The sequence below is a fragment of the Scleropages formosus genome, chromosome 18 (genome assembly GCF_900964775.1).
Source record: "Scleropages formosus chromosome 18, fSclFor1.1, whole genome shotgun sequence".
In the NCBI taxonomy this organism is placed as follows: Eukaryota; Metazoa; Chordata; class Actinopteri; order Osteoglossiformes; family Osteoglossidae; genus Scleropages; species Scleropages formosus.
This window is the reverse complement of record NC_041823.1, coordinates 3,724,258-3,750,902: the sequence shown is the minus strand read 5'-3', so window position 1 is coordinate 3,750,902 and position 26,645 is coordinate 3,724,258. Positions and strand designations below refer to the sequence as shown.

At 48.8% G+C, this 26,645-nt stretch overlaps 3 protein-coding genes across 4 annotated transcripts; 2 read left to right on the top strand and 1 right to left on the bottom strand.

The window, feature by feature from the left end:
- Nucleotides 1-1,655: 1,655 nt before the first annotated feature.
- Nucleotides 1,656-9,659, top strand: osgin2 (oxidative stress induced growth inhibitor family member 2). The gene is made up of 6 exons (XM_018763072.2): nt 1,656-1,998; nt 5,007-5,120; nt 5,757-5,893; nt 6,829-7,020; nt 7,279-7,370; nt 7,478-9,659. The coding sequence occupies exons 2-6, from the start codon at nt 5,054-5,056 to the stop codon at nt 8,505-8,507; spliced, it is 1,518 nt and encodes a 505-aa protein (XP_018618588.1). The 5' UTR covers nt 1,656-1,998; nt 5,007-5,053; the 3' UTR covers nt 8,508-9,659.
- A 305-nt stretch (nt 9,660-9,964) lies between these two features.
- Nucleotides 9,965-19,184, bottom strand: nbn (nibrin). Of its 2 annotated transcripts, XM_029259977.1 has the most exons (15): nt 18,960-19,183; nt 18,736-18,872; nt 17,798-17,937; nt 17,416-17,575; nt 17,068-17,171; nt 16,843-16,960; nt 16,116-16,306; nt 15,209-15,306; nt 14,804-14,936; nt 14,159-14,473; nt 13,618-14,059; nt 12,955-13,116; nt 12,711-12,824; nt 12,494-12,543; nt 9,965-10,032 (listed from the first exon to the last, which is right to left on the bottom strand). In XM_029259977.1, the coding sequence occupies exons 1-15, from the start codon at nt 18,988-18,990 to the stop codon at nt 10,002-10,004; spliced, it is 2,226 nt and encodes a 741-aa protein (XP_029115810.1). In that variant the 5' UTR covers nt 18,991-19,183; the 3' UTR covers nt 9,965-10,001. The 2 variants fall into 2 exon arrangements, with proteins under 2 accessions (XP_029115810.1, XP_029115812.1); XM_029259979.1 differs by lacking the exons at nt 9,965-10,032; nt 12,494-12,543; nt 12,711-12,824 and having other exon boundaries at nt 13,034-13,293; nt 18,960-19,184.
- A 36-nt stretch (nt 19,185-19,220) lies between these two features.
- decr1 (2,4-dienoyl CoA reductase 1, mitochondrial) lies at nt 19,221-25,907 on the top strand. Its single transcript, XM_018762758.2, has 10 exons — nt 19,221-19,853; nt 20,173-20,372; nt 20,587-20,644; nt 20,800-20,886; nt 21,030-21,177; nt 22,511-22,610; nt 23,718-23,790; nt 24,811-24,957; nt 25,419-25,481; nt 25,568-25,907. The coding sequence occupies exons 1-10, from the start codon at nt 19,773-19,775 to the stop codon at nt 25,625-25,627; spliced, it is 1,017 nt and encodes a 338-aa protein (XP_018618274.2). The 5' UTR covers nt 19,221-19,772; the 3' UTR covers nt 25,628-25,907.
- The last annotated feature ends 738 nt before the right edge of the window (nt 25,908-26,645 follow it).

The following is a 26,645-nucleotide window of genomic DNA, read 5'->3' as shown; positions in this document are numbered from 1 at the left end:
ACTGCTGCTGGAGGTTGGATTCGAACCCGGGTATTCTGACTGCAAGGTGACAGCTCTAACCAGAATATCTGTTTCCTTAACTAGTGAAAGTCCAGTGAAGGATCTGTGTGAATGTGATGCAGAGACCAGAGGACCATGTCCAACTCAAAATTGACCAAACAGGCTGGACGTGGTCCCTCACTGGTGGGAACAAGACTGGAATAGGACCAAAAAAATTAAATACATTCCTAAAATAATAATGTAATATATTTATGAAAGACTTCCCATTCTACTGAGATGTTAAAAACCTCATAGTTTTCATCATTAGAAAATTTGTTTAGACTCTGTAATTCAGGGTTTGAAAACCACATGACAAACAGACCTAAAAAGGCAGATGTGCGCAAAGCTGTAAATGTGAAAATTAAAGTATTCAGCTAAGAACACGTTATACTGTGGTAACTGACTAAGTAATAGTTCCTCTTCAGTGTCTCCAACTTGTAATGAAATAACGGGGAAATTAAAAAAAGAAACAGCGCCACCTTGTGTTGTATTTATTAACTGCGTCCAGTTTTCTGTGGCTAAACTTCAAAGAAGAAGAAAAAAATAAAATAATTTTCCGGGAGGTTTTTCCTTCATTGGAAGGAAAGTTTCCCTCTGAAAGGAGGATCAGAAGCAAAGCCAAGGTGAAAAATCTCAACTCTCAAGAACAATATATAAAACATTTTCAGCATCAGCAACATGCTGAGGTCGCCATGGTAACATGGAAAGGACTATTAAGTTAAAAACAAACAGCCGGTTACAGTTACTATGGTAACACAGAATGTTTTGAGAATGGATCTGGTGAGGGACAGAGAGCAGGATGGCCCAAGGGCTGGTTTGGGCTCCACTCAAGTGAGCGGAACAGCCCACGGTGGTGGAGTGGATCCGAGCCAGTGGTTCCAACCCGGTCTCCGGTGGGTCCGGGGACAGCGCCTCCCCAGGACGGCCCCGGAGCTGCAGGCCCCGTGTTAACACAAGACCGGGTCGCGTCCTCAGAGCAGCTGATGGCAGGGAAGGCCTGCAGGACCCGTCTCTACTGGTCCAGAACATCTGGACCTGGACCTGGAACAACCTCCTGCCACTGCTGGCGTCTCCCACCCAACAGGACAGGCTGATGGGCTCCAAGGCCAGAGGGAACTCCCTGATCTATACCATGGCATGGTAACAACTGTGCTGTTGCTCTAGCGGAGAGAGCCTGGCTGCCGCGGAGCCAGGAGGATTCTGGGAAGGACCGGAGTGACGGTTCAGCCAGTGGGGGCTGTGAAAGGGACAGTAATACTGAAAACAAGAAGATGCTGTCGTTACTATGGTAACGCGGGGAGTAAGCGATACAGAGCTTCATCGGGGACGGTTATATTCGGGGAACCGCGTGATGTCGTTGCTATGGAAACAGGCTATGATGGGTACGGGGCTTCAGTAGGGACAATAATGTGAAATCAGAAAATGCGAAGCGCGCTAACGCGACCGCATACACGCACCGGGGAAAATGCAGAGGCACCAGTGCACCTGACACACGCCTTTTCGGATTGTGGGAGGAAACCGGAGCACCCCGAAGAAACACACGCGGGCACGCAAGCCGCGCCGATGTAAGGCTTCTGCGTCCTGCGTGCTCGCGCACAGCCGAGCGGGGTCCCGAGGCGGCGCGCGAATCTGGCGCTTCCCGTCACATCCTGGTCATCTGAGCTTTAAAAAAAAAAAACGGATGTGATTGGACGCGGCCCATTAGTCAGATCCTCCTTTATTATTCTAATGACCATTTGAACCATGTGGCCAATGAGTCAGAGCGCGGCGGCGGGTTCGTGCCACACTGCAGCATCATCACCTCCAGCATCAGCATCATCATCAGCATCAGCGAGGTGCGGCCGATCGTGGCCTCCCAACATTTCCCAGAGATCCTCCCACTCAGCCTAATGTCTATTTATACGGCTCGGGTCCAGTGAGTCGGGAGCGAGCGCGAGCAACGCAGAGCTCCGCCGAGAGGTGAGTGAAGCCGCCGGATCGCGCCGCGTTCCACGCAGGGTTGCCGCGGGGACGAGCTGTCATCACCCCGCGAACACAGTCCTCGCGCCCCGCGCAATAGCGAACGAAGAAACGGCGATCGCCGCCTCGCGACCTCGCTTTACGTAACGGCTCGATGTCGCCGAGATGCTCCAGCCAGCGCGAGCGCGTGCACACGGGAGCCGTGGCTCGTGGGCGATGTGTAAACGCGCTCGCGAGTCAGTGTGTTTCCCTGAGCCGGCCGGGTCCACTTGGAAATCGTCCCAGAAACGGTGGCGACTGAGCGCAGTAAACGGGTTACTGTGTTACTTTACTGTACTGTACCCGGCCGGCGGTGCAGCGGAGAACGCGCTTATTCATTGGCTGTAACAGTGTAAAAGTTACTCATTTTACTGGGCGTGGTTTGTACAAATCGGATGCGGGATGGTGCCCTAAAAATGATCTGCAGCCCACTTTGGAAATAACTGGCCTTGGGGGTCGGCTGGGGCTTAGTGAGTGAAACTGTTGCATTATATAATATATAGACATACAAAACAAAAGCAAATAAAATATAGACTATACCGTACGGCTGTACAGTTAATCATGTATATGTATGAAATAATTATATCATTAAGCGAAGCAATCGTGAGACAGCAGCGCTACTCGCTGTGCCACCGTGCCCGGGTGGTGCGAAAGGACGTGGGTTCGATCCCCACTCAGTTCGTATGGAGTTTGCATGTTTGCCCCCTGTCTGTGTGGGCTTTCTCTGGGTGCTCTGGTTTCCTCCCACCACTCCAAAGACATGCTGTTCAGGTACACCCATAGTGTGTGTGTGTGTGTGTGTGTGTGTGTGTGTGTTCCACTGATGTATGGATGAGTGACCCAGTGTAAGTAGTGTATCTAGTAGTGTAAGTCACAGCGGTGAATAAGGTGTGTGGGCTGGTAACACTACATAGAGTTCATTGGAAGTCGCTTTGGACAGAAGTGTCTGATAAATGTAATATGTATTTGCTTTGTTACATATTTACACAACACACAGGTTGTGAGCCAGTTTTGGAGTTTATTAGGTCTGGCCTTGCTGAACGGATCAATCACATTTCTCACTCACTCCCACACACACTTTCTCTCTCACTCCCACACACACACACACACACACACACACACACACACACACACAAACAAACCCGTGGCCCTCATGCTTGATTAAGCGTTTTGTCTGGTCTAGTAGGCAGCATTCCGATCATGGGCGCCTCCGTCTGCCGTCTTTGCCGCGTCTCTGTGTCCCGTCGCCCGTTTCCCCCCAGTAGCTGAGATCCCCTTACGATACAGGAAACGGTGTAACATAGTCTCACGGCGCAGGGTTTACAGTCCGTTTGCTGTGGGAATTGTCCCTCCGCCGTGTCCATCGTCCATCCTGGACGAGTTTTTCCAAACACATTCTTACGACACATTGTTACTTTACTGAACTAAATATGGAAAACTGCTCAACAGACTTTCCTAAACATTTCGCCCGGTATTATAACGTAAAATTGTTTTCGAGATTAAATCTCATCAGGTCAAATGTGATGTCTGGAAAATCAAAATGCTTTTTGGGGTGGGGGAGGTTATTCACAGTTGGATGTTAATGGCTCTTTAGAAAATACCAAATGATTGGAAGGGGTGGGGTGTGTGTTTTGGGTGGGATGTAAAGTTGCCTTGGATCCCAACATGTGCAACATGTCATACGTGGGCAGCGCAACAGTGAGCGCCACGCTGACGCTCCCGGGGTCTACGGCCGACTCGGTCGGGCGGCCCCGGTTTAGAAAGGGGCAACGAACAAACGAGCGCCGACGGATCGGGCCGACGGCGGCGCCTGATGAGTAGCTCCGGTGAATGCGGTTAAGGGAATGGCAAACGGTGAAGTGGTGCGAAAGCTGGAGCTATGGGCTGCCTCCAGCGCGCCGAACGGCCGCCTCCCTCCGACAGCGGGAGTTTCGTAACGGAGGGAGGCGGGCCCTTCCCGGCAAAAATGTAAACACCGGCGCAAATGCCCCGACGCTGGGCGTGGCCGACGCACGGTGCGAAAAGGCGGAAGGACGTAAACATCGCTCGGACGGATTATTCGGTAAATCGACATGTGATCAGAGGGATTTGCCCCTGTCAGCGGCACAATGGCGCATTCCAACAACAGGCCTGAGCCTTGATAAATGGCAATATAATTAGCTTTTGTTGAAGGGCAACCAGAGAGCTAATGAACTTCAGCATAGCAAGATAAATGGGGCCGCCGAGCCCATGCGAACAGGAGGGAGGCGGCACCGTGTTTTTGTGGCCGCGGCCGTGCGCGGCGCAACAACAGGAAGGGCGCTTTTCGCCACGTCCCCTCTGTAAAGCCAGCCGCCCCGGTCAGCGCAGCGGAAGGGCCTACGGTTAAGACCCGGCGAAGCCCTCCCTCGTTGTGCGCGTCGGATCCCTTAATCTGCCGAGTATAACGCCGCGCATCTCGTCTCTATTCAAACTCCCAACGCGGCTCTGTGGGCGGATGACGGACCGTCTGAGGAGCGGCGAAGGTGACGCTTGGTTATTTTCCGGGCGTTTTCTCGGGTCCGTCGGCGGCCGGGACCACGAAAGACGGATAACTGAAAAATCTCGATCAAAGTCTTAGACGTAACGCTCGTTGCCGCTTCTAGCGGCGACAAACACCTCCCGCTCAACAGAAAGACTCACGTGTCGAGGACCGCCAGTCTCCTGGTCTCCACTAGGCCGGAGCATCTTCGCTCATCAGGGCAGGTGCAGATGGAGACGCTTAGAAGCCTGCTTTAGAAGCCGGCAGTCGGACAGGACCTGCTCAAACCGATTTGCACGACAAGGTGAGGTTGGAAGCCCAAGGACAACTGCTGCTGGACCCTTGAAGCCTTGAAGCCTTTGCTGGCAGTCGTTTCGAGCCGCGTGAATGGGTAAAAACGCCTCCTTTTGATAAAAGCATCCGCTGTCTGTAAAAACATCAATGCTCTTGTCAACCCTGTGCCGCGTAGGGACCCACCTGCCTCCCTGGTGCCTGGTGCCCGCTCTGGCTGCCACCATGCCCCTCCTGGAAGAAAGCTCTCAGCCCAGGGACCACCCCGTCACTGTTCCAGCAGTCATCATTGGTGAGCCGCTCCTCGCGCAGTCCGCTCTCCCGTTATCGAACCCTGATGGGAGTTAGGTGAGCGGTGAAGGTAAATCTTCAAGGACCGCAGCTGGGGAACATTCGGGTCATTCGGAACACCGGGCACAAGCTGTAATTTGTTCTTTTTGTAAACCCAAAGGTCACTTTGCCACCAGTTTTTCCAAGTAACAATCAACTAAAGCTCGGTAATATGCGTGTACGTTTTCTAATTTCTGTAAAAGTCTTGGATATAGCTATGATAAATGAAATAATTTGCTAGACCTTTTATTTAAAAATTTCTATTAATGTTGAAGTACATTGACTCCTATTCAGTGCCGATTGTTGACCCGATTCATCCCATAAACATGTGCAACAATGCTGACATCTTGTTATTGATCAGCGACCCTGTGGAACCCCAGACATGAGCTGTAAACAGTGGTCACTGTGGAGACGAGGTCATTCAAGGTGGTCCCACAGTTCTGCTCTGTTTGAGTTGCTCTTTACTGCCATCTATCGGCTTGGAGGGTAAACACAAGTTGTGTCGCAAGAAAATCCTGTTTTCTTTTGCTCGTCTTACTTGAACTGAATTATTCAAAAAATTTCAAAAAAAAAAAAAAATCTCTGCAATTTTATCCAGGGAATGGACCATCTGGAATTTGCCTGTCCTACTTACTCAGCGGCTACACACCGTACCTGGACACCGGAGTGGTCCACCCAAACCCGGTCCTCTTCAGGAAGCTGCAGGAGATGAAACACGTTGCCATTACTGAGCAAGTAATTATGCTCCGATGTGGGCTCTACCGACTCAGGATTATTTATTTAGACGTCAGTTTTCTCAAGAACACGCACAGCTTTCAGTTCCTTCTCACGTTGGTCTATTTATAAGCCCGTAACTTTCCTCAAGCAGTTCTGGTTAAAGGGCCAGCTCTGTAACTGCACGGTCCCAATTCCGAGAAGGGCCCTGCTGTAGTACCCTTGAGTAGGGCTCTCAACCTAAATTGCCGCTGTAAAAATATCCAGCTGTACAAATGGGTCATATTCTGAATGTCAATTTGGATATAGGTGCCGGCTTAGCAACACGGCAATACAGGCGGCCCTCGACTCGTGACGGATCCGTTCCGGTGACCTCATCATAAGTGGACTTCGACATAAGTTGGGAACCCACTTGTACTGTATTACATAAATCATAAGAATACGGTATATAAACAAACATGCACAAATGTGTTACGTAAAACGAAAGGCTTTTATATAACACAGCTGGTAATCGAGTTGTTAGCGCTGCTGCCTTTGAACCCAAAGGTTGTAGGTTCAAATCTGCCCCTAGGCTGTAGTACCCTTGAGCAAGGTACCCAGCTGTACAAATGGTTAAGTAATTAGAGGTAGATTTACACTGCAAGTTATTTTATTTTGAGTATTCATGGTAAAATAATAATAATATGGAACAATAATATAGAGTAAAGTATTATATTTTCATGCTTCACTAGTAACTTGAAGGGAATCACGTTAGTAGATTGTTAGTAGAAGTTATGGCCACATGTTGGGACTGTAAATATTTAGGTTGATGGTACGGGTGCCGTAAGTCCAGGTCATCGTAAAACGTATACGTTGTAAGTCGAGGACCACGTTCACAACATTTACTGCTTTACTGCTCTGCAGCTGGATATTGTTGATGAGACATCTTGACGGTGCTGAACATGGCATCTTCTCAGGATTTCGAGTACCTGAGTGAGGGTTTGGAAGGACGGTCGTCCAACCCGGTGGCTGTCCTGTTTGACACGTTGCTGCATCCCAACGCCGACTTCGGCTACGAGTTCCCACCCGTTCTCCAGTGGAGGCTGGAGAGCCAGCGGCGCGTCCCCCACCTGGTGCTGGGCCGGGCAACACCTGGCGGCGCCTGGCACGTGAGTCTCCTCCACATGAAGGACTCACCGGTGTCAACGGGTGTCAACACCCCTTTCAAAAAGGCGTTGTGTCACATTTGGCTTATTTTCTTACTTGATGACTATTATACTTTCATGAACTTATGCTGAAATCAGGTCACAGCGCTTGCTTTTTATACATATCTGCAGAGGCACAATAAATGTCTTAGTCATGGTTTACTTCCTGTGCTCGGCGTCACATGACTGTTTGTTTGAAACCGTGTGTTGACTTGTCTTCAGGCGATGGAGGGTTCCATGCTGACCATCAGTCTGGGCATCTGGATGGAACTCCCTGGGGTGAACTACAGAGACCCGACTGCAGGGAAGCGCAGGTACGAACCCCACGAAGGACATTCGTCCTTCTTCGCACCGTCAGCCGGCCGTTAACGCGCGGCAGCTGCGCAACATGCAGTAACGCCAACTTGCGCTCTGCTTCTAGGGGTGGAGCCAATGACAGGGCCACTCCGGAGGAGATCTCCTCCTACTACAGCAACTACGTGAAGCTCATGGGCCTCCAGAACAATTTTGTGGACAACACATATGTGACATCCGTTCAGAAGCTGCACAGGGACCGCGAGGGCAAAGAGGACCTGGTCAACAGCGAGAAGGAGCTGGAGGTGAAGAACGGCCCCGACGTGTTCCCCCAGGGACTTTGGGAAGTACGGGGCTATCAGACGGTTCAGGGAGATGCCCACGTGCCTTTCAGCCTCTTCGCAGAGAACGTGGTTCTTGCCACCGGTGCCTCGGACTCTCCGGCCAGGCTGGGGGTGGAAGGGGAGGACCTCCCTTTCGTCTTTCACAGCCTATCGGCATTGGGGACGGCCATCAGGGAGCGGGGCTTGGGCCGGGGGTCTGACCCGTTGCTCATCGTCGGGGCGGGGCTTACCGCAGCCGATGCAGCTCTGTGTGCCCACGGCAACGGCGTCGCCGTGATGCACGTCTTCAGAAAACGGGTGGACGACCCTGGGCTGATCTTCAAGCAGCTGCCCAAGACGCTCTACCCCGAGTATCACAAAGTCTACCAGATGATGTGCTCGCAGACCCACAGTGTTGCAGGAGCGGGCCTGTTCCCAGACTACACCAGCTTCCCCGAGCACTACATCGTCTCATTCCAGCCCGACATGAAGTGCGTCTTAAGGAACGGCAGCAACGTGAAGGTCTTCAAGATCTCCACGGCCTTGGTGCTCATCGGCACTAACCCCGATCTGTTTTTCCTCAAAGACCAAGGCCAGTACCTTGGCCTTGACCCAAACAAGCCCATATCCTGCAAGCAGAACCCGATTGACATCAACCCCTACACATTTGAGTGCAGAAAGGAGCCCACGCTCTTCGCCATGGGCCCCCTCATCGGCGACAACTTTGTGCGGTTCCTGAAGGGCGGCGCCCTTGGTATTGCCAGCTGCCTCATGAAGAGACAGAAGAAGAAGGGGGAGTTGATCGCAGATGGCGGTGGGGGTGGGTTAGCCTGAGGATAGACTGGGAGGCTTTTTAGAAATGCTGTAAGGGGGGGGACACGAGACAGTGCCATGCTCAACGCTTTCTGAAACATGTGCATCTATTTTACATGAGAAAAACAAAAACCCTTAAAAACTTGAACGCTTTAGTTATGCAAGTGACGCACAAAACAAATCCTTGAGAACTAATCAGTGACACTGTGAATGAGTAATGATACCTGGACTGTGGGCTTGTGGTTGTAGGGTACCAGATGGTCGACCAAGGAGTCTCTGCTGCTGCTGCTGTTGCTTTTGGCTGATTCACTGCAATGTGCTACTGGCCCCAACAGACACCTTCATGTAGAGGTCAACACGAATAAGGAAAAAAGAAAATACAAAAACATACCTAAGGACAACTAAAAAGTCAAACTTTATTTTAGAATTAATCTACAACTGTACAGTTCCAAACTGTTATGCTTTCAGTTCCCAAGTGTCCACACCTTTTCTCCAAAACGAACAGATTCCAGCTCTGCTAGTGCTTCCTTTTGTAATACAGCAGATTGCAAATAATGCTTTTCTACACAAATATATATTTGGCAAGAAGTAGAACTTATATTTACAGATGAGAGAAGCAATGGAAGTTGCACTTTTTAAACGGCTATTACACATTTCTACGTTCTTCTGAGTAGCTGTGCCCGACCGGAAGGTGGAAGGAAATTATCAGCGAAGGTCACGGATCGAATGGAAGAGTTATGAACTATTTGCGAGTAGGACTGCGTTCTGTGCACCATATGCATATCGTCCTATGTGAAGTCCCATCTTTTACACAGCTGCAGCGGAAACCTTTATCGAGGGGCTGGCGCCACCAAGTGCTTTAAAGGTCGGCTGGAAGGAAACCAGTCTTTGGCCGTTGGAAGCATTCGCTGGAGTCAGACATGTAGTGCAGGATTAACTCTGTGTAGAAGAGGCCCTGTACGACCCAACGTCAGTGGATCATTAACCAGGTTTACTAACCCGTGCTATTTAACCAGGTTCATATTATCACTTTGACTTTGAGTTGCTTTGTTCATGGGGAAGTGTGATTCGTCTTTCAAGTACAATTCAGATGAGGTATTAATGTTTTGTACATAGTACTTTTTTATTATGAACAAATAAAACATTTTAAAATATTGTTTTTTGACGTTTTTGTTACATACGGTAAGCTGTCTGTAGAGCAGCTGGTTAACAACTGAAAGAAAATCTACTTTCAAAAAAATAAGCAGGACATTTATTCATAATGGGCCTGAAGCCTGCAGAGAGGACAGGTTTTCCTTGGAAATACGTTCTGCTGCAATCAAGGCAAATGTAAACACCGGGAGGCGGGACGGAGTTTGTTCGAACACCGGAAAGTTTCTGAAATCTGAAACAGATCCTCGTTGCAGCGGAGAAACGGGCGAAAAGCTGAGGAACTCAGACGTTGACAGTTGGCATTATAATAGGACGAGACCAAAAAGTTTTTTTTTTTTTTTTTTGAGAGTCTAGTTTCCATCCTCATCTTTTTCTTGAGGGTTTCGGGTTGTATCTGGAGGGAGGGGGGAAAAAAACAGGTTAATTTCCAACTGTTTGGTGCCTCTGTAAGACACACTATTCTACTGAATCAAGGCAGAAAAACCAGTTCCAACCTTTTATTTATTTTAAACATCAACCACTATCTGCCCCTTGGTCTTGGGGGCGGGGGGGATTGTTTTGACACATCTAACCAAACATTCCACCCCCCCCACATAAAACATGTCTGGAAGGTCTGTGCACTTCAAAAAACAGTAGAAGAAGCTGTTTTCTTTGCAGCCGCTGCACACTGTCTCTTTCCCATGCATGACTGGCCAAGATACATGATTCAGTGATCAAACATTTTTGTTTTGCTAAAAAGAAAACCCTTCCTTGGTGCTCTCCTCCCCCCCGCCCTCTTTTTTGCCCCGACTGGAAACGGCCGCAGCTTTAGGGCAGCGGTTCGTCTCCGAGCAACAGCCCCCTTCCCCGCAAAACAGGAAGCTCATCCACGGTGCGCTGCCTCGTCCCCGCACCCCGGCAGTCCTGGCCTTCGGCAGGCAGATCAGACTGCGTCAGCATGCCTCTTATCCAGGAAACACACAATCGTGGCATGGGAAAATCTGGAAACTCTCCTGTATGACTTTTTCTTTTTAACTGCTTTTGCTTCAAGAAATTTTTCATAATTGACAAAAAAAAAGACCAGACGACCAGTATTTCTGTAGAAGTGATTGTGCTGCAGTGTGAAAACCATGGCAATGAGAGCAGACTGCTCCTTCTCCTTGGCTCAGAGCAAGTCATAACTTACCATGGCACCATGCACTATGGTATAAACACAGTAACAAGCAGAAGCACACCCATGATATTCAGTTAAACATATAGTGTGTAAGACAGAAGACACACAAGAATAGAAGAGGACAGGATGGAGTCTAATGTCCAACTCAACACACACTTCACTGTCCTGAAACAGCCAAGAGAATGGAGCCACATAGTTATTGATTTATGTACAGTCCATTTTCACCAAGGTGTGTAAGCTGCTTACAATTATTGACCCATTAACACAGCAGGGTCATTTTTACTGCATCAATTCCAGTAAGTACCTTGATCAAGGCTACTAAAAGGAGTGTGGATTTCAAGCGAGGTCCGTAGACTGCGAAGTGACACTACTACTACACCTAAATTATATAGTCCAGGTGTACAACCTAAGTTCTCAAGGGAACATTTCAAGGGAGTGTGTAACCATCCAAATTCATAATTAATAATACTGCACAAAGCAGTAAGTTGCACAAAACAGGAGAGGGGGAGAAAAGAAAAGAAAAGAAAAAAAAAAGCATGACAAAAGACACTCTGCACCCCTCCCCACCTCCACCTACACCCCCATATGGTGCTGCCAGCACTTCAAGGCCCAGGCTGCCCCCCAGGGAGATCAGCGGTGGCCCCCGAGCTGCACTCCCAGGCCTTTGGCTCCCTCACGCACCCGAGCGGCCGCACTCCGGCATCACAGCCGCGCTGGACGGCATATGAGTGCAAGTACGAGCGCTTCAAGTGGCGCTGCCTTGTTCCCGATGCAACGGCAAACAGCAGCACCACGTGTGTGGACACATTTAACTGTACTATTATTTACAAAGATTATTATTATATCAATTAGATTTCACTTTATTCAAGGAGCCAAACGATTCCGCGCATTAGTTTGGTTTGATATTTCAATATTAGTTCCATAATATTTTCATATTAGATTAAGTCCTTTATGCTGGTAGTTTAGTCGTTAAAGCTACTGCCTTTGCACCAAAAGGTGGCAGGTTCAAACCCCACTTCCACCTGTTGTACCCTTGAGCAAGGTACTTACCCTAAATTGCTACAATAAAATTACCCACCTGTGTAATAGATATCGTAACATTATAGGTCACTCTGGAAAAATATCATCTTTCAATCATATAGTATATTTAATTTACATTAGCAAATGCTTTTCTCAAAAGCGACGTACATCTCATAAAAAATAATTTGTTCATTACATCAGGAGAAAGAGACATAATTGCAGACGTGATTCTTAAGTGCAGTTAGTTTGTTACTTTCACCATATGCACCGATGTAGCCGCATAAAACTTTACCAGAATATCAACGATTCCTATTCACCTTTCTAGCCAGTTTTTTTAAACCTTACCTAATTTCGTACATTTTTTCACCTTTACAAATGAACTCGTACGAAAAGAACGAATTACCGATGCCAAAAAGTACTCTGAAAAGTACGTTTCTGGAGAAATTGTACTTAAGTGCAAGTAACAAGAGTAAATGCAGCTTGTTGTGGATAGTTGGGTAAACTTGAATTATCGTGAAACTCTGCACTGTAAGCACACTCACTTTCCTCTTTGCTTGTTCTGCGTATTAAAAAAAAAGTTTATCGCAAAGAAACTAAACCTTTGTGGGAACAAAAGCTGTTTTGTTCTTCAACTCGGGGCAGAGTGAACGCGACTGCTGCCAACCAGAGGTAAAAGCCATACCTGAAGAGATCGTCTCCAAGGGTTTCTTCTCGCTCATTCCGACTCTCCTCCTGAAACAAAGAAAAGCTTCTGATTGGTCCAGAAAGGTCCCACCCCCCCCCTCCAAAAAAACTGACATCCATGTGGGCCCTTCTGCGACACTGAGTCCCACCCCCACAGCCCCACAATGCCTTGCTTCAAACCCAGCCACACCTCCACCTCTACACCTGGACCATACCTCTGCTGCCTCTCTGAGCCACTCCTCCAGTTCAGAGTTCTTGCCCCGGTTGTGGGCCACCAATTCAGACCCTCCGATGATCCTGGGGAGCCCAGAGGACCCAGGAACAGGCACCTAGTACGCAGATACACTCAGTCAAGCAGCAAGACGGATGAGACTCAGATACACTGGAGGTGGCGAGACAAGTGACGCGGAAAGATTGACCCTCGATCACTTGAATTCTCGCATCATGCACAACACTGACCTTCTGAAACTTCTTGAAGTTCTTCCCAGATATCTTTTGCGGGTTCTGTGGATCCAGCCTCGGTCTTGGAGGTTTGTCCACCACTAGGGAGCGGAACTGGATTATCAGGACGTTCCTGGGAAGGCCCTCCTCGTTTTCACCCTTCAGCGCTGGTTTCACGTCCTGGAACGGAAGGCGAAACGACTCAACGTGAAATGACGCCCAACGCGATTTTCAAGGGGGGAGCCAAGACACAACAGAAGCTTCACTCATTTCAGCTTCCGCCTTTGCTGGTGCTGCTCTGGGCTGCAATTGACCTTCCTGCTTCTGCTGCAAGATCCCACTGTCTACTCTCGGGAGCTTCACCAGGGAAGAGATACAAAAAAAAAAAAAAAAAAATAATCACACAACAGAACCACCACTAAATGCTAAGGGTGAAAGGAGAGGACAGAAAATGCTGAAATCACTCTTTGCGGTTGCTGAGAGCCAACATGGACTCAGCAGCACTTAAATGCAGAGAGATACTTTTTAAACTTATGACTTGGCAATCATCCAAAGTACCTTCCTGTAAAAAAACAGTAAAAGGTAAAATATTACCACCCCACCTGGGAGTTGATACCTCGAGGTCACAGATTGTTTATTATACACTTAGATACTTTCCTTCCAGCCCATACGACAGCTTACCGCTACAAAGGACGCCTCCTCTTGCTTGAACTTGGCCGGGTGATCTGTGCGCCTCTTTTTGCAGGCCTCTCCCTGCTTGTCTGACTCTTCCATCGGCAACGACATGATGGACTCCAGATCCTCCATGTCCATCTCACTCTCATCATCTCCTGGTGGGTTACCTTTGACCATCTCCTTTCTCTTGCCTTCTGTGGGTCTGCGGTTGCTTGAACCAGAGGAGTGGTCCTGGTCCTGGACCAGTTCCAGACTCTTGCTCTCTGACCTCACCGTAGGTGCTGAGATGGGGGATTCTGGATCTGGAGGAGCTCCTGCTCTTCTTGAGGGACCACGGTGTTGAGGCACAGAGCGGCCTGATCCGCTCTCCATCTCATCCTCTTGCTCATCTCCTTTCCTAGGGAGTTTGGCCTCTGAATCACCAACCAAATCACTGCCCTCACGGGTTCTGGTCCAGAACAAAAGGCATTTTGAACACAGTAGGACCCAAATCCGGAGACAGAATGAGAACAGAGCTCTGCTTTGCCGAACCCATCTTTGCACTCACCTTTTCCTGCTAATGGGCTGGAAGTAGTTAGTGAGGGAATTTGCTTGCTTTTCTGGAGACCTGGTCTTGGCCCCATTGGAAAGAGGAGGTCTAGAGGTTGGTTGACCATCACCTCTCGCTCTGGATGGAAGAGCATCCTTCTCATTTGTGCTCTGGAGACTCTTAGCTCTAGCAGCACTGGCTGATGATGATGTTTCCGTTGCCAAGCTCTTGCAGGCTGTGTCTGTTTCTGTGGGCCTTTTACTCAACACCCCAGTGCGCCGCTGCTCTTTCTCTGGCGTTTCACCCACAGATGTAGGCCCGCTGGTATCCATTCTGTAGGCAGAAGACCCAATCATTGCTAGAGAACACACCCAGTGATTCAACCTCCACTGACCCCTGACCTCCAAAAGACACCGATTCCCAAAAAAAACTGGATCTTGAGCATCAAATGGCCACAGCCCTACAAACACCCAACTGACTAAACCACCTAATAATCCTAGACCCTCAATGAACCTTAAAACCCAAAAAAAAAATCTATATCTGCAAAGGCCTGGACCCTCCAAAAGGCCTCCACACTCAATTCATAATGGAACCACAATGAAACCATAGCAATTAATAAACCTAGACTCTGGCTGCAATACTAAATGAGGATCTGGAGGATACCTGCTGATTCCTGATGACAGCTCTGTGTTGGCGGCGTACGCCGTGATGTTCTGCGAGGCAGCCGGCAGCGTCGTCTCGTCCACACTGACACTCTGCGACAACGTTGCCCTGGAGATACGGGGCTTCTCGCAAACTGGACGATTGAGGAAATCGGGACACTTACAACAATCAGGTCTTCTCAGATCACATGCCATCCACTGCCACTTCAACCTCTCCTTTTGCTGCATAAACTCCTCAAGAGTCCTGACCCAAAAAACCCTGAGAAATTCAGGTCAAGCCTGTTGCTCGAGGGTAGAACAGCTGGGAGTGTCTTAGGAATTTAACCGACGACCTTCAGATAAGCTTCAGTTTTTAAATTCAGTACCGACCAGATCCAAATGTTCATATGTGTCTATAAGGACCAACCTTGGTACATCTGCGCTGACGGATTGCAGTACAAGTCAGTGGTGACGTAGATGGCGGCCAGTCCAATCTCTGACTCGGCAATCATCCGAAGGCCTTTCCTGTAAAAAGGCGTTAAGTGGAGAATACAACTGAGCGGGGTCACTGCCTAGAGCCAAGCAAGGGCGCTGCTCTCCTCTACCTCAGCCTGATTGGTGATTCAACTCACAAGGGGCCCAAAATCAAAAGTCATCTGATTCTGAGTTTTGGTGCCGATGTGACAGATCGACTTCCCTCTGTCCCTCGGAGGTGCCGATTCCCTCCCAGCATCAAGGAAGGGACTCAAACCATCTCTTTCAGAGCCAATTTTCTCCTCATCGCCTGACAGCTCCATAAATGTGTCTAATACCATCTGCTATGATATATGGTAATACATTTGTCTATGTATTTGATATCTGAATCTAAATTCCACAGGCAGAGTCAGGTGAGCTCCCTCTGCCTCGCAGAGCTGCTGAATCCCTCCTATCAACACCATCTGCTATGATTATATGTATATTTCCAATCTGAATGTCACTTCTGTAGGAGCTACTGCAGGGATACGAACCAGCAACATGGTGGGGTCAGGCACACGAGCCGTGTTTAGATAATCCCGTGTCTGTATCTAGAGTTCTTCATCTGTTGTTGGTGCATTTTTGTTTACTCAGAGTTGTACATCACTTTGGTGAAAAGCATCTGATAAATTAATAAAAGTAAATTCATAAAACGCAAAAACAATGCAGAAAAGCACTATTAGTAATTTCACCACAATGGTTTGTTGCCTGGCGCAGTGTGGTAAATGCATGTAAAAGTGGGTGCTGTGTTATGTTGACAAAGTAAATTTCCATAGTTGTAAAAGAGGGAAAACTCCACGTGTGCATGGAGGCCCTCGTACCTCTGCAGGATACGAGCCACCGAGTCGTTCCACATGACCGCGGACGCGGACTGCAGGACCTGCGAACTGCCCGTCTCCGCATCGACCACGCAGGTCTGCGGTGATTCCAGGAGGGCGGTGGGTAAGGACCCCTCCTCCAGCAGTTGGGCCTGGCCTCTCCCGAAGGTGACCGCCGAGCTCAGACGTTTCAGCTAAAGAAGATGAGATTTTGTCAGATTTCATTGCCTGATTATGGTTCAAACGAGGAGGAGCTGACGAAGGTGACGGAGGGGAACACTAAACTGGCAGTGTCGCCCTTAAGGAACTTGACTTTATGCTTCTGCTCAAAACACGCGGACATGTAACCCAGAGGTTGCAGGTTCAGATGCCACAAAAAGTCCTAATGGTGACACCCCCCCAGGGGAAGGAACTTGACTTCAACATGTTCCAGCGAAAACGCCGAGCTGTACAAAGCATTTAGGGACAGCTGGTAGTGTAGTGGATAGAGCTGCTCCCTCTGTACCCAAAGGTCGCAGGTTTAATTCCCACTTCTGGCTATAAGGTTACTTACCCTAATTTGCTCCAGTAAAATTACCCAGTTGTATAAACGGGTGAATAATCGTAAGTACCATAAGATTGTAAGTCGCTTTGGAAAAATGTCAGCTAAACAAAAAATGTAAATATTTTTGAATTCCAGCCACCGGCAACTTGTTTGGCGTTATCCTTTCGGTTCTCACTGAGGTCCCACCTGCTTGGCACTGAGGAACACAAAGGTCTTTCCCTGAAAGACGCTCCTGCGCTGCAGCCTCACACCCAGGTCCACGACCTCCCGATCCAAGGTCGGCTCGTCTATATCGGGGCAGAAACTGTCACACCAAAAATAAAAAGGAACCAAAATCACGAACACTGTTGTTGTTTCCAGGGTAACGGATGGAGGGACAAAAAAAAAAAGTGAAGCGAATGGCCACCGTACTCTTCTGCTTTGGGCGGAGCCTTCTTTTCCAGAAGAGCCTTCCGGAACTCTGAGAAGTAGTGCGGTCTCACGATTGGTCGACAGCAGAGCAGGGCACAGATTGTCTGAAAACCACATGGAGAGGGGGGCATAGTTGATTTAGCAGGTCACACATCAGCACCAGAGGTCTGTAGGTTTAAATCCCAGGAAGGAGCTCTTGACTCATCACCTGAGAACAACCTCAGCTACAAAAACTGGTAAAAATGTAAAACTACTACTATGTTTACATTCTTTCAGGTAAATGTGAGGGCGAGGACCCTACACCATACTGGTGTCTGGCTGGAGGGGTGTGAGAAACAGGAGTCCCACCTTGATGGTGACTTTGACAGCTGGCATGACCAGGTGAGTGCAGTCCTCACTCCAGCTGCTGACCAGACGGCCGCCAAGCTGCTGGACATCCTGCGCCAGGGACGCCTTGCCCTCGTTGTCCACGCATGAGGAACACGCGACCAGGGCTTCGTACTCCACCCTGGACACACGCAGTGAGGCAGACGCACATGAGAGCAGCGCCACAACAACTGGATCAGAACCCTCATGCCCATGCAACGGGTGGCACTGACTCATCACCTACTGGATTCTGGTTCAAGTCCCTAGTGGGGACCTACTGCCATACCCTTAAGAGAGCTTAGGCTGGATTACTTCTCGAATGGATAAATGGGTAGCTGCTATTTCTAATAAGAGGGTTTCGAACCTGAATTTGCTCTGAAAGACACCAAAGGTGAGCACGTCACCGTGCCGCAGAACCCGCGGCACGTTACTGTCCAGGCGCTCCTGGTTCACAGACGTGCCGTACTTGGAAGTGTCCGTGAGCGTCAGCGTTGGGGGCTCGTTCTGGGAACACGGCAACAAACACAACTTAAACACCACCATCGCCATCCTTCAGCTCAATAATGTGAGTACCCAAAGGTCGTAGGTTCGAATCCCACCCGCTGCTGTAGCACCCGTGAGCAAGGTACTTACCCTACATTGCTCCAGTAAAGTCACAAATGGCTAAATAACTGCAGGTATCTTAACACTGTAAGTCGCTTTGGAGAAAATCGGCCAAACGAGTAAACGTACCTTTGTCAAGGTCCTTGTGAACCAATGTAAATGTACTTACCCTGAACCAATATAATAAAAAGTAGTGATTTTGGTGTAACTCAACTGCCCACTATAAACATTAATGCAAATTAATGAAATTTGCACTGGTGACACAGTGTATGTTGTAAGGTAATACATTTGTTAATATGTCACCTAGTATCAGCCCCCCCTTATAAAAATTTATTCTCGCTAATTACACCTCTCTTTGCCCATAAATCTCCTGTATTGTCTGTATATTATTATTTCTGGCATCTTCTCTTCATCTTATGCTACTCCATGATTACTCTTATGTTACTCTGTGCTGTCTGGCAGCACATCAGTCATCTTCTTTACTCTCAGGCATAAAAAGGTGTCTAAAGGGAGGACTGACACAAGTAGTACAACAACAACATAATAATAATAAATACAGGAAGCGGAGGAGAAAAAAAATCAAAGCAGCACGGGGCCTCATGACCACCCAGCTCGAGGGGTGTGTGTGTGTGTGTGTGTGTGTGTGTGTGTATAGGGGCCCCTGAGGAGGCGCGCACACCTGCGACCCTGGGCACGCACCTGGACGCGGCTCGCGGGGCCCACGCGCAGCGCGGCGTGCACGCGACTGATGGACTGGTCGTTCTGCAGGAGGACGGAGCAGCTCTTGCGGCCCACCGTGTGCTCCTCTCCCGGGAGGAGCCGGTGCGGCGGCGGATCTGTCGGGGGGGGGGAGTGGGGCGTCAGAAGAGCGAGCGACGACGTCGTGCGCGAGCACTGGGACTCTTTAAAACACGGCGACTCACCGCCCTCTCCCAGCGGACTCAGTTTCCACATCACGTCCCCGCGCACCGTCCCTTTAGCGCGCTCGGTGTTCCTGCATCTGTCCCCGGACTCTCGTCGCCGCCCAGCTGCAGACGCGCCCGTGCGAACACTTCCTGCGCGCGCGAGGGCCCGCTTCCTGCGGTCAAAGTGCACGTGCCGCCGACGCCGGGCCGCTCGCGGGTGCAGAATTCCCGCGGTCCGCGTCCGAGCGCCGCGACTGGGGAGGGGAGGGGAGGGGTTTCATCTGCATGAGAATAACAGGCATGACATGAAATGGGCGCTGCGTCATGTTTCAACATTTATTAACTTGTGCAAGGCAGGAGGACACGTCGTCGAAAGCAACATCTCAAACAGTACAAGAAAAAAAGTTGTAATAATTAAGTAGAGAGCACAGGAAGGCCAAAGAAACTATCATGTATGCTTGATTTTTGCATTTTAGGCTTGTTTATTAACTACTAGACAGGATTAAAAAGGAAGCATTTGAAACATTTTTTTTTCGAAAAAAATCATATTTCACTGCAAATATTGACGTACTTGGGGAAAAGTCTTAATTCTGCATTTCCAGTATTAAACAACGTTTGTGTCGCTATTTGACTAGCTCCACTTTGGATCGGGACAATTTCCCAACGTCACTTCCAGCCGGAATGCGATTGGCTAAGATAGAAAGGACGACAAGTGATTCTCACTCTAATAGGCTAGGACCTCTGTCATTCGCTTGAAGTCCCGCCTACCTCGTTCGTCTCAGTTCCACTTATTCCTTCGATCACTGGGTAAAAGGTCAAGTGTTGAAAAACATGGCCGCATTTGTGTTGGGCAGGATTTCAAAGTTTAAAAGCAATGCCACATTGTCACAGGCATCTGCGCTTTGCCAGCGGGTAAGACTTGTTGCTCGTGCAACGTTTTTAATAAGTGAGGCGGTTGGATCTGTGCTGATTTGTTATGTGTGGTACCTAAACTTTGTGCATAAACTGCAAAGTACCTGATGACATTTACTCTTCTGTTAAGCCAAAAAACAATGACGTTTTAAGTATGTTTTTATTGCCATGGGGCGTATCTGTTGCCCCTTTCAAGGTTGTAATTGATGGTATTTTTTGCAGAATTATTTTTTAATTTATTTTTTTAAGCAGATAAATCAAAGAGTGCTGTGCAGAAAAAGACAGTAATAATGTACTTTTCCCTGTTTTCTCAATGCAGGCGTTTAGCAATGGGACAAACCCTCTGTGCCGGAGCGCCCCACCCCAGGCTGCTTTCTTCCCCGCGAACGAAGGTCTCATGTTGCCCCCCGGTGCCTTCGCAGACAAAGTGGCCTTCATCACCGGAGGGGGGACGGGCCTGGGCAGGGCGATGACCACCACGCTCTCTGCGCTGGGGGCTCGGTGTGTCATCGCCAGCAGGTGGGTGCATTCGTGCTTTTGGGCCTCCTCTTGCGCCCGCATTTTCACCTTTACGTGGGTGGTCGCGTTCTGGAAGGATGTCATCGGTGATCGGCCACCTGACCCGCGTGCTGGATTCTCCGCTTGAGTTCTTGTGGACTGTGAAACCGCGCACCTTCTGGAGAAGGTCAAAAACACCCTGTTCCGTAGCAGTGAGCTTCTCTTTCCTTTCCAGAAAGCTGGATGTTCTCAAGCAGACCGCTGAGGAATTGTCAAAGCAGACCGGGAATAAGGTACAATTCCTACCGCTGGCTTTGACACTGCTCTTATGAACCCGAATACTGGGTGATGCTGAGTCGTAGAAGCCTTCAGCTGTTGTCGTTGTTGCCGGTAGCAACAGGTCGACGCGTGTTCCTGCTTGTCGTCATTTATCAGTTCCGCTTTTTAGGTTCATGCTGTGCAGTGTGACGTGAGGGATCCGGCTGCGGTGGAGGCTGCGGTGACGGAACTGGTCAACGTGGCGGGTCTTCCTGATGTACGTGGGCGGCCGCAGTCCTCGAGCTTGGGTGTTCGATGCGATAGATGGCCGTAAAGCATCGCCTCCAAATCTGCACTAAGTCAAGTGTGAATTGTTGATGTTTGCGTCCTGATTTCTTTCTCCCTAATGGTTCTCTTAAGGTTGTGATAAACAACGCTGCCGGAAACTTCATCTCGCCCTCCGAGAAGCTCTCGGCCAACGCCTGGAGAACAATAACGGACATCGTTCTGAATGGCACGGCGTATGTAACCCTGGAGATCGGGAAGCGGCTGATAAAAGCAGAGAAAGGTAAGACTGTTTCGAGGAGCTGTCCCTGTTCTTCTTCGGTAATCAATCCTTGGAAGTTTTTAAACCCTTTGGCCACTAGAGGGGAGTAAAGGTCTTATTTCAGTTGTTTTCGCGCTCATCCATTGTCAGTAAGTGCTTGTCCAGGGCAGGGTCGCGGTGGTCCAGAGCCTATCCCAGAAACCTAGGGTAAAACCTGGATGGGCTGTGAGGCCATCCCAAAGTTAGGACTTTTTTTTTTTTTTTTTCTCCCTTTCATCAGTGAAAACAGGACAAATATTTCTGGTTAAAGCTGAGTCACGTGCAGTGTTGCCTGACGGCCACTAGCGGCCGCTAAATATCTGCTCACTTGAGAATGACAATAGTGAAAGATGAAGGCTGTGAAACAGAGTAATGACATGTCAAAAAAGCCTTGCATTGAGCTGTAGTGATATTGGTGTAACTCGACTGCCTTTCAATCAGTTGAGCTGTTTGCTAGGAAGTGATCCTTTAATTCAGCTGCTCTTCTGGATGGGACCGTGGTGTGGCAGCGGGGGATGTGATGCTGTGGCCGAGTGCCGATTGCTGCTGCTCTTATTGCCCACAGGCTCAATTCATCCCTCAGGGCTCCGTCTTTTGGGGCACGACCATCCCGTTTAATCATCGTCAAAGTGATTTCCCCAAGGGGTGGGGAATGCGCCTCAGAACCCCTCTGGCGTCGTCCTCAGTCCAGCGTGGGGACGCTCACTGTTCCACTTCCCCATATGCGCTGTGTTGGGTGTTGGTTCATAACCTGGAAAATTCAGATTAAAACCAAGGGTCTGTTTAATTGTTGTTAACAGCCCCAGTCAATCAGTTCCCTTCCATTTTTTTCTTCTCTCTGGTGGAGGTGAAAGTCATTAGATTGCAGCCGAACATCATTCCTCTCGCCTTTAATGTCAATTTTCAGCAAATGCGCCGTTTGTTCTATCGATCAGAAAGTTTCCTTGTCTTCGGAGTCCGTAATATTGTCACGTGAAATGATTTGCTTGTCAGATAACCTCTAAAATGGGACAATAGAGCAGGTAGTTTACGTCCGGGTGACCTTAGGCAGTGTCTCTCACACACACGCCCTGGCTGAAGCCGCTTGTCCTGAGTGGGGTCGCGGTAAGCCGGAGCCTAACCCAGCAACACAGGGTATAAGGCTGGAGGGGAAGGGGGACACATCCAGGACGGCACCCCCAGCGGGATTCAAACCGCAGACCCACCAGAGAGCAGGACCCGGCCAAACCCGTTAGGCAGCTTCTGTATGTCTCATCAGTGTTGTCTGCAGTTCTGTCCTTGGGTTTTGACGCCACACTGGTCTGCGTCTTTGCAGGAGCTGCGTTCTTGGCCATCACCACCATATACGCAGAGAGCGGCTCCGGGTTTGTGGTGCCCAGTGCGGCCGCCAAATCTGGAGTGGAGACCCTCTGCAAGTACGTGTTTGTTTGTGTCTTTAATTTCCCGAAGATGCACTTTTGTTCAGACATCATTGTCTTACGTTTGTTTTACGCACTTTATAGCTGCGCTACTTTTCTAAATACCAACAATAATCCTATGGTCTTCAGACCTTTTTTCCCCCAACTTTGGAAACTGCTGGATCTGCTGCCCATCTTGTATTTGACAGCTTAAGGGGTTATTAAACCTCTCCCTATGTTAAGTACCATGGTAAACAATAGCAGTGGTAATTTTCTCTCATCTGGAAAGTGTCCTGATCAGTGTTTGGTTGTATTATTAATAAATGTTTTACACCGGTACAAAGGACAGGTGGAGTTGATGATTGCCACGCCAGATCTTCCCTCTTAGGATTGTGGGTCTGTGATGTCATCAGACATAAGCCCTGGGCACCACCTCCTCATCTCCAGTTCTGCAAACCTGTCCAGGCACTTTAACGCCTGCTCGCTTTGTGCACATGTACCATGTTTATTTACTCTACGTTTATATATACAGTATGTGTGTGTGTGTGTGTGTGTGTGTGTGTGTGTGTGTGTGTGTGTGTGTGTGTGTGTGTGTGTGTGTAAAATTTGGTACGGTTGGAGGTGGCCGAGTCCCAGACAGAAAAAAAAGAAACATCAACTCCTCTAAAATTCTTATCAGGCAGCTCGGATGCCCGATCTTGAGCGGGGGAGGGGCGCCTTTCTACTCGCTAACCTCAAGGACCACTGTCCCCTAATGGGATTCACCACAGGAGATCAGTCGATGATAAAGAACCAGACCATTTCCCGATTCTTTCTGCATCGAGTCGCAGGCTACTTTTAGTTAAAAGGGGAAAAAAACACCACGGTCATTTACCACAGGGACATGTCCACGGTGCCCGGTTCTGGTCCATCTGATATGGATCTGAAAAATCGATGGCGGTCACTTGAACCCAACAGTTCTGCAACGGATGGGTGATGATGAATTTGCACAGAATGACCCGTGTAACGTGTTCCTGCCGTGTGGAAACCCCACCGTGTGCTTCGGGGGGACCTTCGGGCCGTCAGTGCGCTTTGACGGGACCGTCGCGCGCCCTTGGACTGATGGCGAGTGTCTTCCACCCGCAGGTCTTTGGCAGCTGAGTGGGGGCACTATGGCATGCGGTTCAACGTGATTGCGCCGGGACCCATAAAGACCAAGGTGAGCTCCTCCGTCCCTCGAGCCCCTTCCTGCTCGCCCCGTGGCGTGGGCTCCGCGTGTCCTCAGCCGCCTCACGGGTCGTGCTGGTTATGAGTGACCCACTTCCTGTTCGCGAGCCCAAAAGCGGCTGCTCTCTCTGCACGTGTCTCCGTGGTCCGTCAGCTGTGCCGTAGCGCTGCAGTCCGGTTGGCCCTGTGCTCGTTTGCATGTTAAAAGTAATATGGGGGTGGGGGGTCATTAAATACAGTAAGAATTGCCTACCTGGAACATGTGGAGCCTCCTAAAATTAAATTAGAACATAGTGCAAAAATTTTCTCCCTTTTTGCAGTGTCCATCCATTCAGTTTTGTTACACTAAGCATACTTTCAGCATTACTTTGTACTATATGTCAGTTCTTAGAAAATATGGCATTGTGTTCCAAGCATCGAATATTCCAGTACCTTTTAGGGTCTGATGCTTTCTGGAATGTGTTGGTGCTTCTGGAATCTTAGCTGTTGACTTAAACATGTGTAGTAGAACATGCAGAATGTCTGTGTAGTGTTTTTTTTCTTAATAAATGGGTGTTTAAACTCTAATATAGTGCTCCTCTTGTGAGTGAAAATTCTTATAAATTCTTGAAAAATTTCATACAAATAGCAAAAGCAAGATTCTGCGGCTAAACGTGACGCTCTAGAAGAACTGGTGGTACTGTAAACATGGACATTAAGAAATTTGAAAAACATAGTTGCTTTGTGTCATATGGTGGTAAGAAATGATGAACTTGCTGGAAATAATGTACTTCATTACTCTGTTATTACTGCAGTATACCGTGTTTAAAACTAAACAGTAAATGCAACTAATGTGTGGAGTTGTCAGAAATTGAATTTTTCCCAAATTGCACTTGGAAAAAAAATGAGCATTAACATGCGTTCCTCTGTACCTGTGTGGGGTAAATGAGAGACACACACAGGTACACGTGCTCCTATTTCAGGGCATTTCTCCCTCACGGTTCCTTGTGTTGTTGTTGCCATGACGATGAAGGGTGCCTTCAGCCGTCTTGACCCAATGGGGATGTTCGAGAAGTCGATGGTCGAACGGATCCCAGTGGGCCGCCTGGGAACCCCCCCGGAGATCGCCAACCTGGCCGCGTACCTTTGCAGCGACTACGCCTCCTGGGTGTCGGGAGCGGTGAGTCGGCGTCTTCCGTGACCTGGTTACCTGTAAGATTGAAGGTGAGGCAGCGGGGGTCTCGGTTTATGGCAGGTTGTTGGAAAGCCGCAACTTAAGAGCGTTAAGTTACTTGCACTGATTTACCTGTTAATACAACAGTGTTTTTTTTTTTTTTTGTGGAGCAATTCAGGGTAAGTACTTTGCTCAAGGTTACTGCTGCCGCAGGCAGGATTTGAACCTGCGACCTTCGGATCTGAAGGCAGCGCTCTGTCCAATATGCGATAAGCCACCCTGTTATTTATTTTGTTGTTGTCATTTATAAAGCGTATGAATAAAGAATATGAAAGGAAATGGTCACAGTCATTTATCCTCCTCTCAGGCAGGTGAGACTTTGATAGATATTTAGGTCCGAATAATAGATGGAGCTTGTCATTACTGCGTTTTTACTCATTTGATCATTAGTTCTTGTCAAATTGCAGGTGATAACAATGGACGGCGGTGAGTACGTGTCCATGGCTGGGGAGTTCAATCACCTCAAGAAGGTTTGTGCTTAGTGTTCAAGTTCCGCCCCTTCCTCACCCCCCTTGTCTTCGGCCCTCGTGCAACTGTGTGGTTCCCTCCTTCTCAGGTGACCCCAGAGCAGTGGACCATGTTTGAGTCTATGATCCGGCAGACCAAGGGGTCGTAGGGGTGCCTCCTTCCCATCTTCCTGTCTCATACGGCAGCGGAGAGGGGTTCCACCAGCGCTACCCAGCAGTGCCTTGCTCATCGTGGCCATACCACTGGAACCCAAGTTTTGCTGGACTTTGATCAACTAAACTCACAGAGCTCACTTGAGAATAGGCGGTTTAATTGTGACTGCAGTTATAACATAGAAAATCACAACTTGAAAGTTCATTAGTACTTACCGCTTTGAAGGTTTGTGTCACACATTGAAACCTTTGTCAAATAAAATTTTTGTAATTGTCTTTACCATGTGTGTGTGTTTCATGTGTGCAGATATGTTCTTTCAGTGTCAAAGCAGCAGGTGGCGTAGTGATTAGAGCTCCCGCCTGGAACTCAAAGGTTCAAATCCCACCTGCTGCTATAGTGCCCTTGATCAAGGAACTTAGCCTCCGCTGGTATAGTAAAAATTACCCTGCTGTATGAATGTATAAATACAGTGGGTGGTCTGGTGGTTAGAGTTGCCACCCTTGAACTCAAAGGACCTGGGTTTGGTTCCAAGCCCTTATTGTAGCTCCCCAGTCAAGGTGCTGACCGTGAACTGCTCCAAAGCACTGTAAATGGATAAATGGCTGTAAATAGCTTAACAATGTAAATCAATTTGGAGAAAAGCCTCAACTCCACAAATGTAAAATGAACAATCTAACATTGTCTTGAACAAAGTGTCTGTACAAAAATGGTTAATAATAAATGGTTTGTAAGGGGGGGAAAAAAAAGGGGTCTGGTAGAAATTCCAAGCTGTAAATGTTAAAATCGTGATAAAAATTCTCCGCTTGCGCGAACGGAGTTGACGGCACACAGTTGCTTATTGTCTCGACGTGACCGAGACTCCGCCCCCGTGGTGAGAGAGGGAACTGCAGGCCATCTGGTCCCCCTCTCCCCCTCCGAGCAGCTGGTGTCCCGGCAACAGCTGTACGCATGAGGACAGTCCGGCGACGGAGGTCTGCGGTGCTCATTTCCAAGGCGGGAATTGATTACAGGAG

Coding starts and splice junctions, on each gene's coding strand:
- nbn (XM_029259977.1), bottom strand. CDS start 18,990: ATGTGGAAACTGAGTCCGCTGGGAGAGGGCG. Junction 14,937..15,208: donor GTCAGCGCAGATGTACCAAG/GTTGGTCCTTAT, acceptor TCAATCGTCCAG/TTTGCGAGAAGCCCCGTATC. Junction 12,544..12,710: donor GGCTCAGAGAGGCAGCAGAG/GTATGGTCCAGG, acceptor TCTTTGTTTCAG/GAGGAGAGTCGGAATGAGCG.
- osgin2 (XM_018763072.2), top strand. CDS start 5,054: ATGCCCCTCCTGGAAGAAAGCTCTCAGCCCAGGGACCACCCCGTCACT. Junction 5,121..5,756: donor TGTTCCAGCAGTCATCATTG/GTGAGCCGCTCC, acceptor AATTTTATCCAG/GGAATGGACCATCTGGAATT. Junction 7,021..7,278: donor CACCTGGCGGCGCCTGGCAC/GTGAGTCTCCTC, acceptor ACTTGTCTTCAG/GCGATGGAGGGTTCCATGCT.
- decr1 (XM_018762758.2), top strand. CDS start 19,773: ATGGCCGCATTTGTGTTGGGCAGGATTTCAAAGTTTAAAAGCAATGCC. Junction 23,791..24,810: donor CGGGACCCATAAAGACCAAG/GTGAGCTCCTCC, acceptor ATGACGATGAAG/GGTGCCTTCAGCCGTCTTGA. Junction 25,482..25,567: donor AGTTCAATCACCTCAAGAAG/GTTTGTGCTTAG, acceptor CCTCCTTCTCAG/GTGACCCCAGAGCAGTGGAC.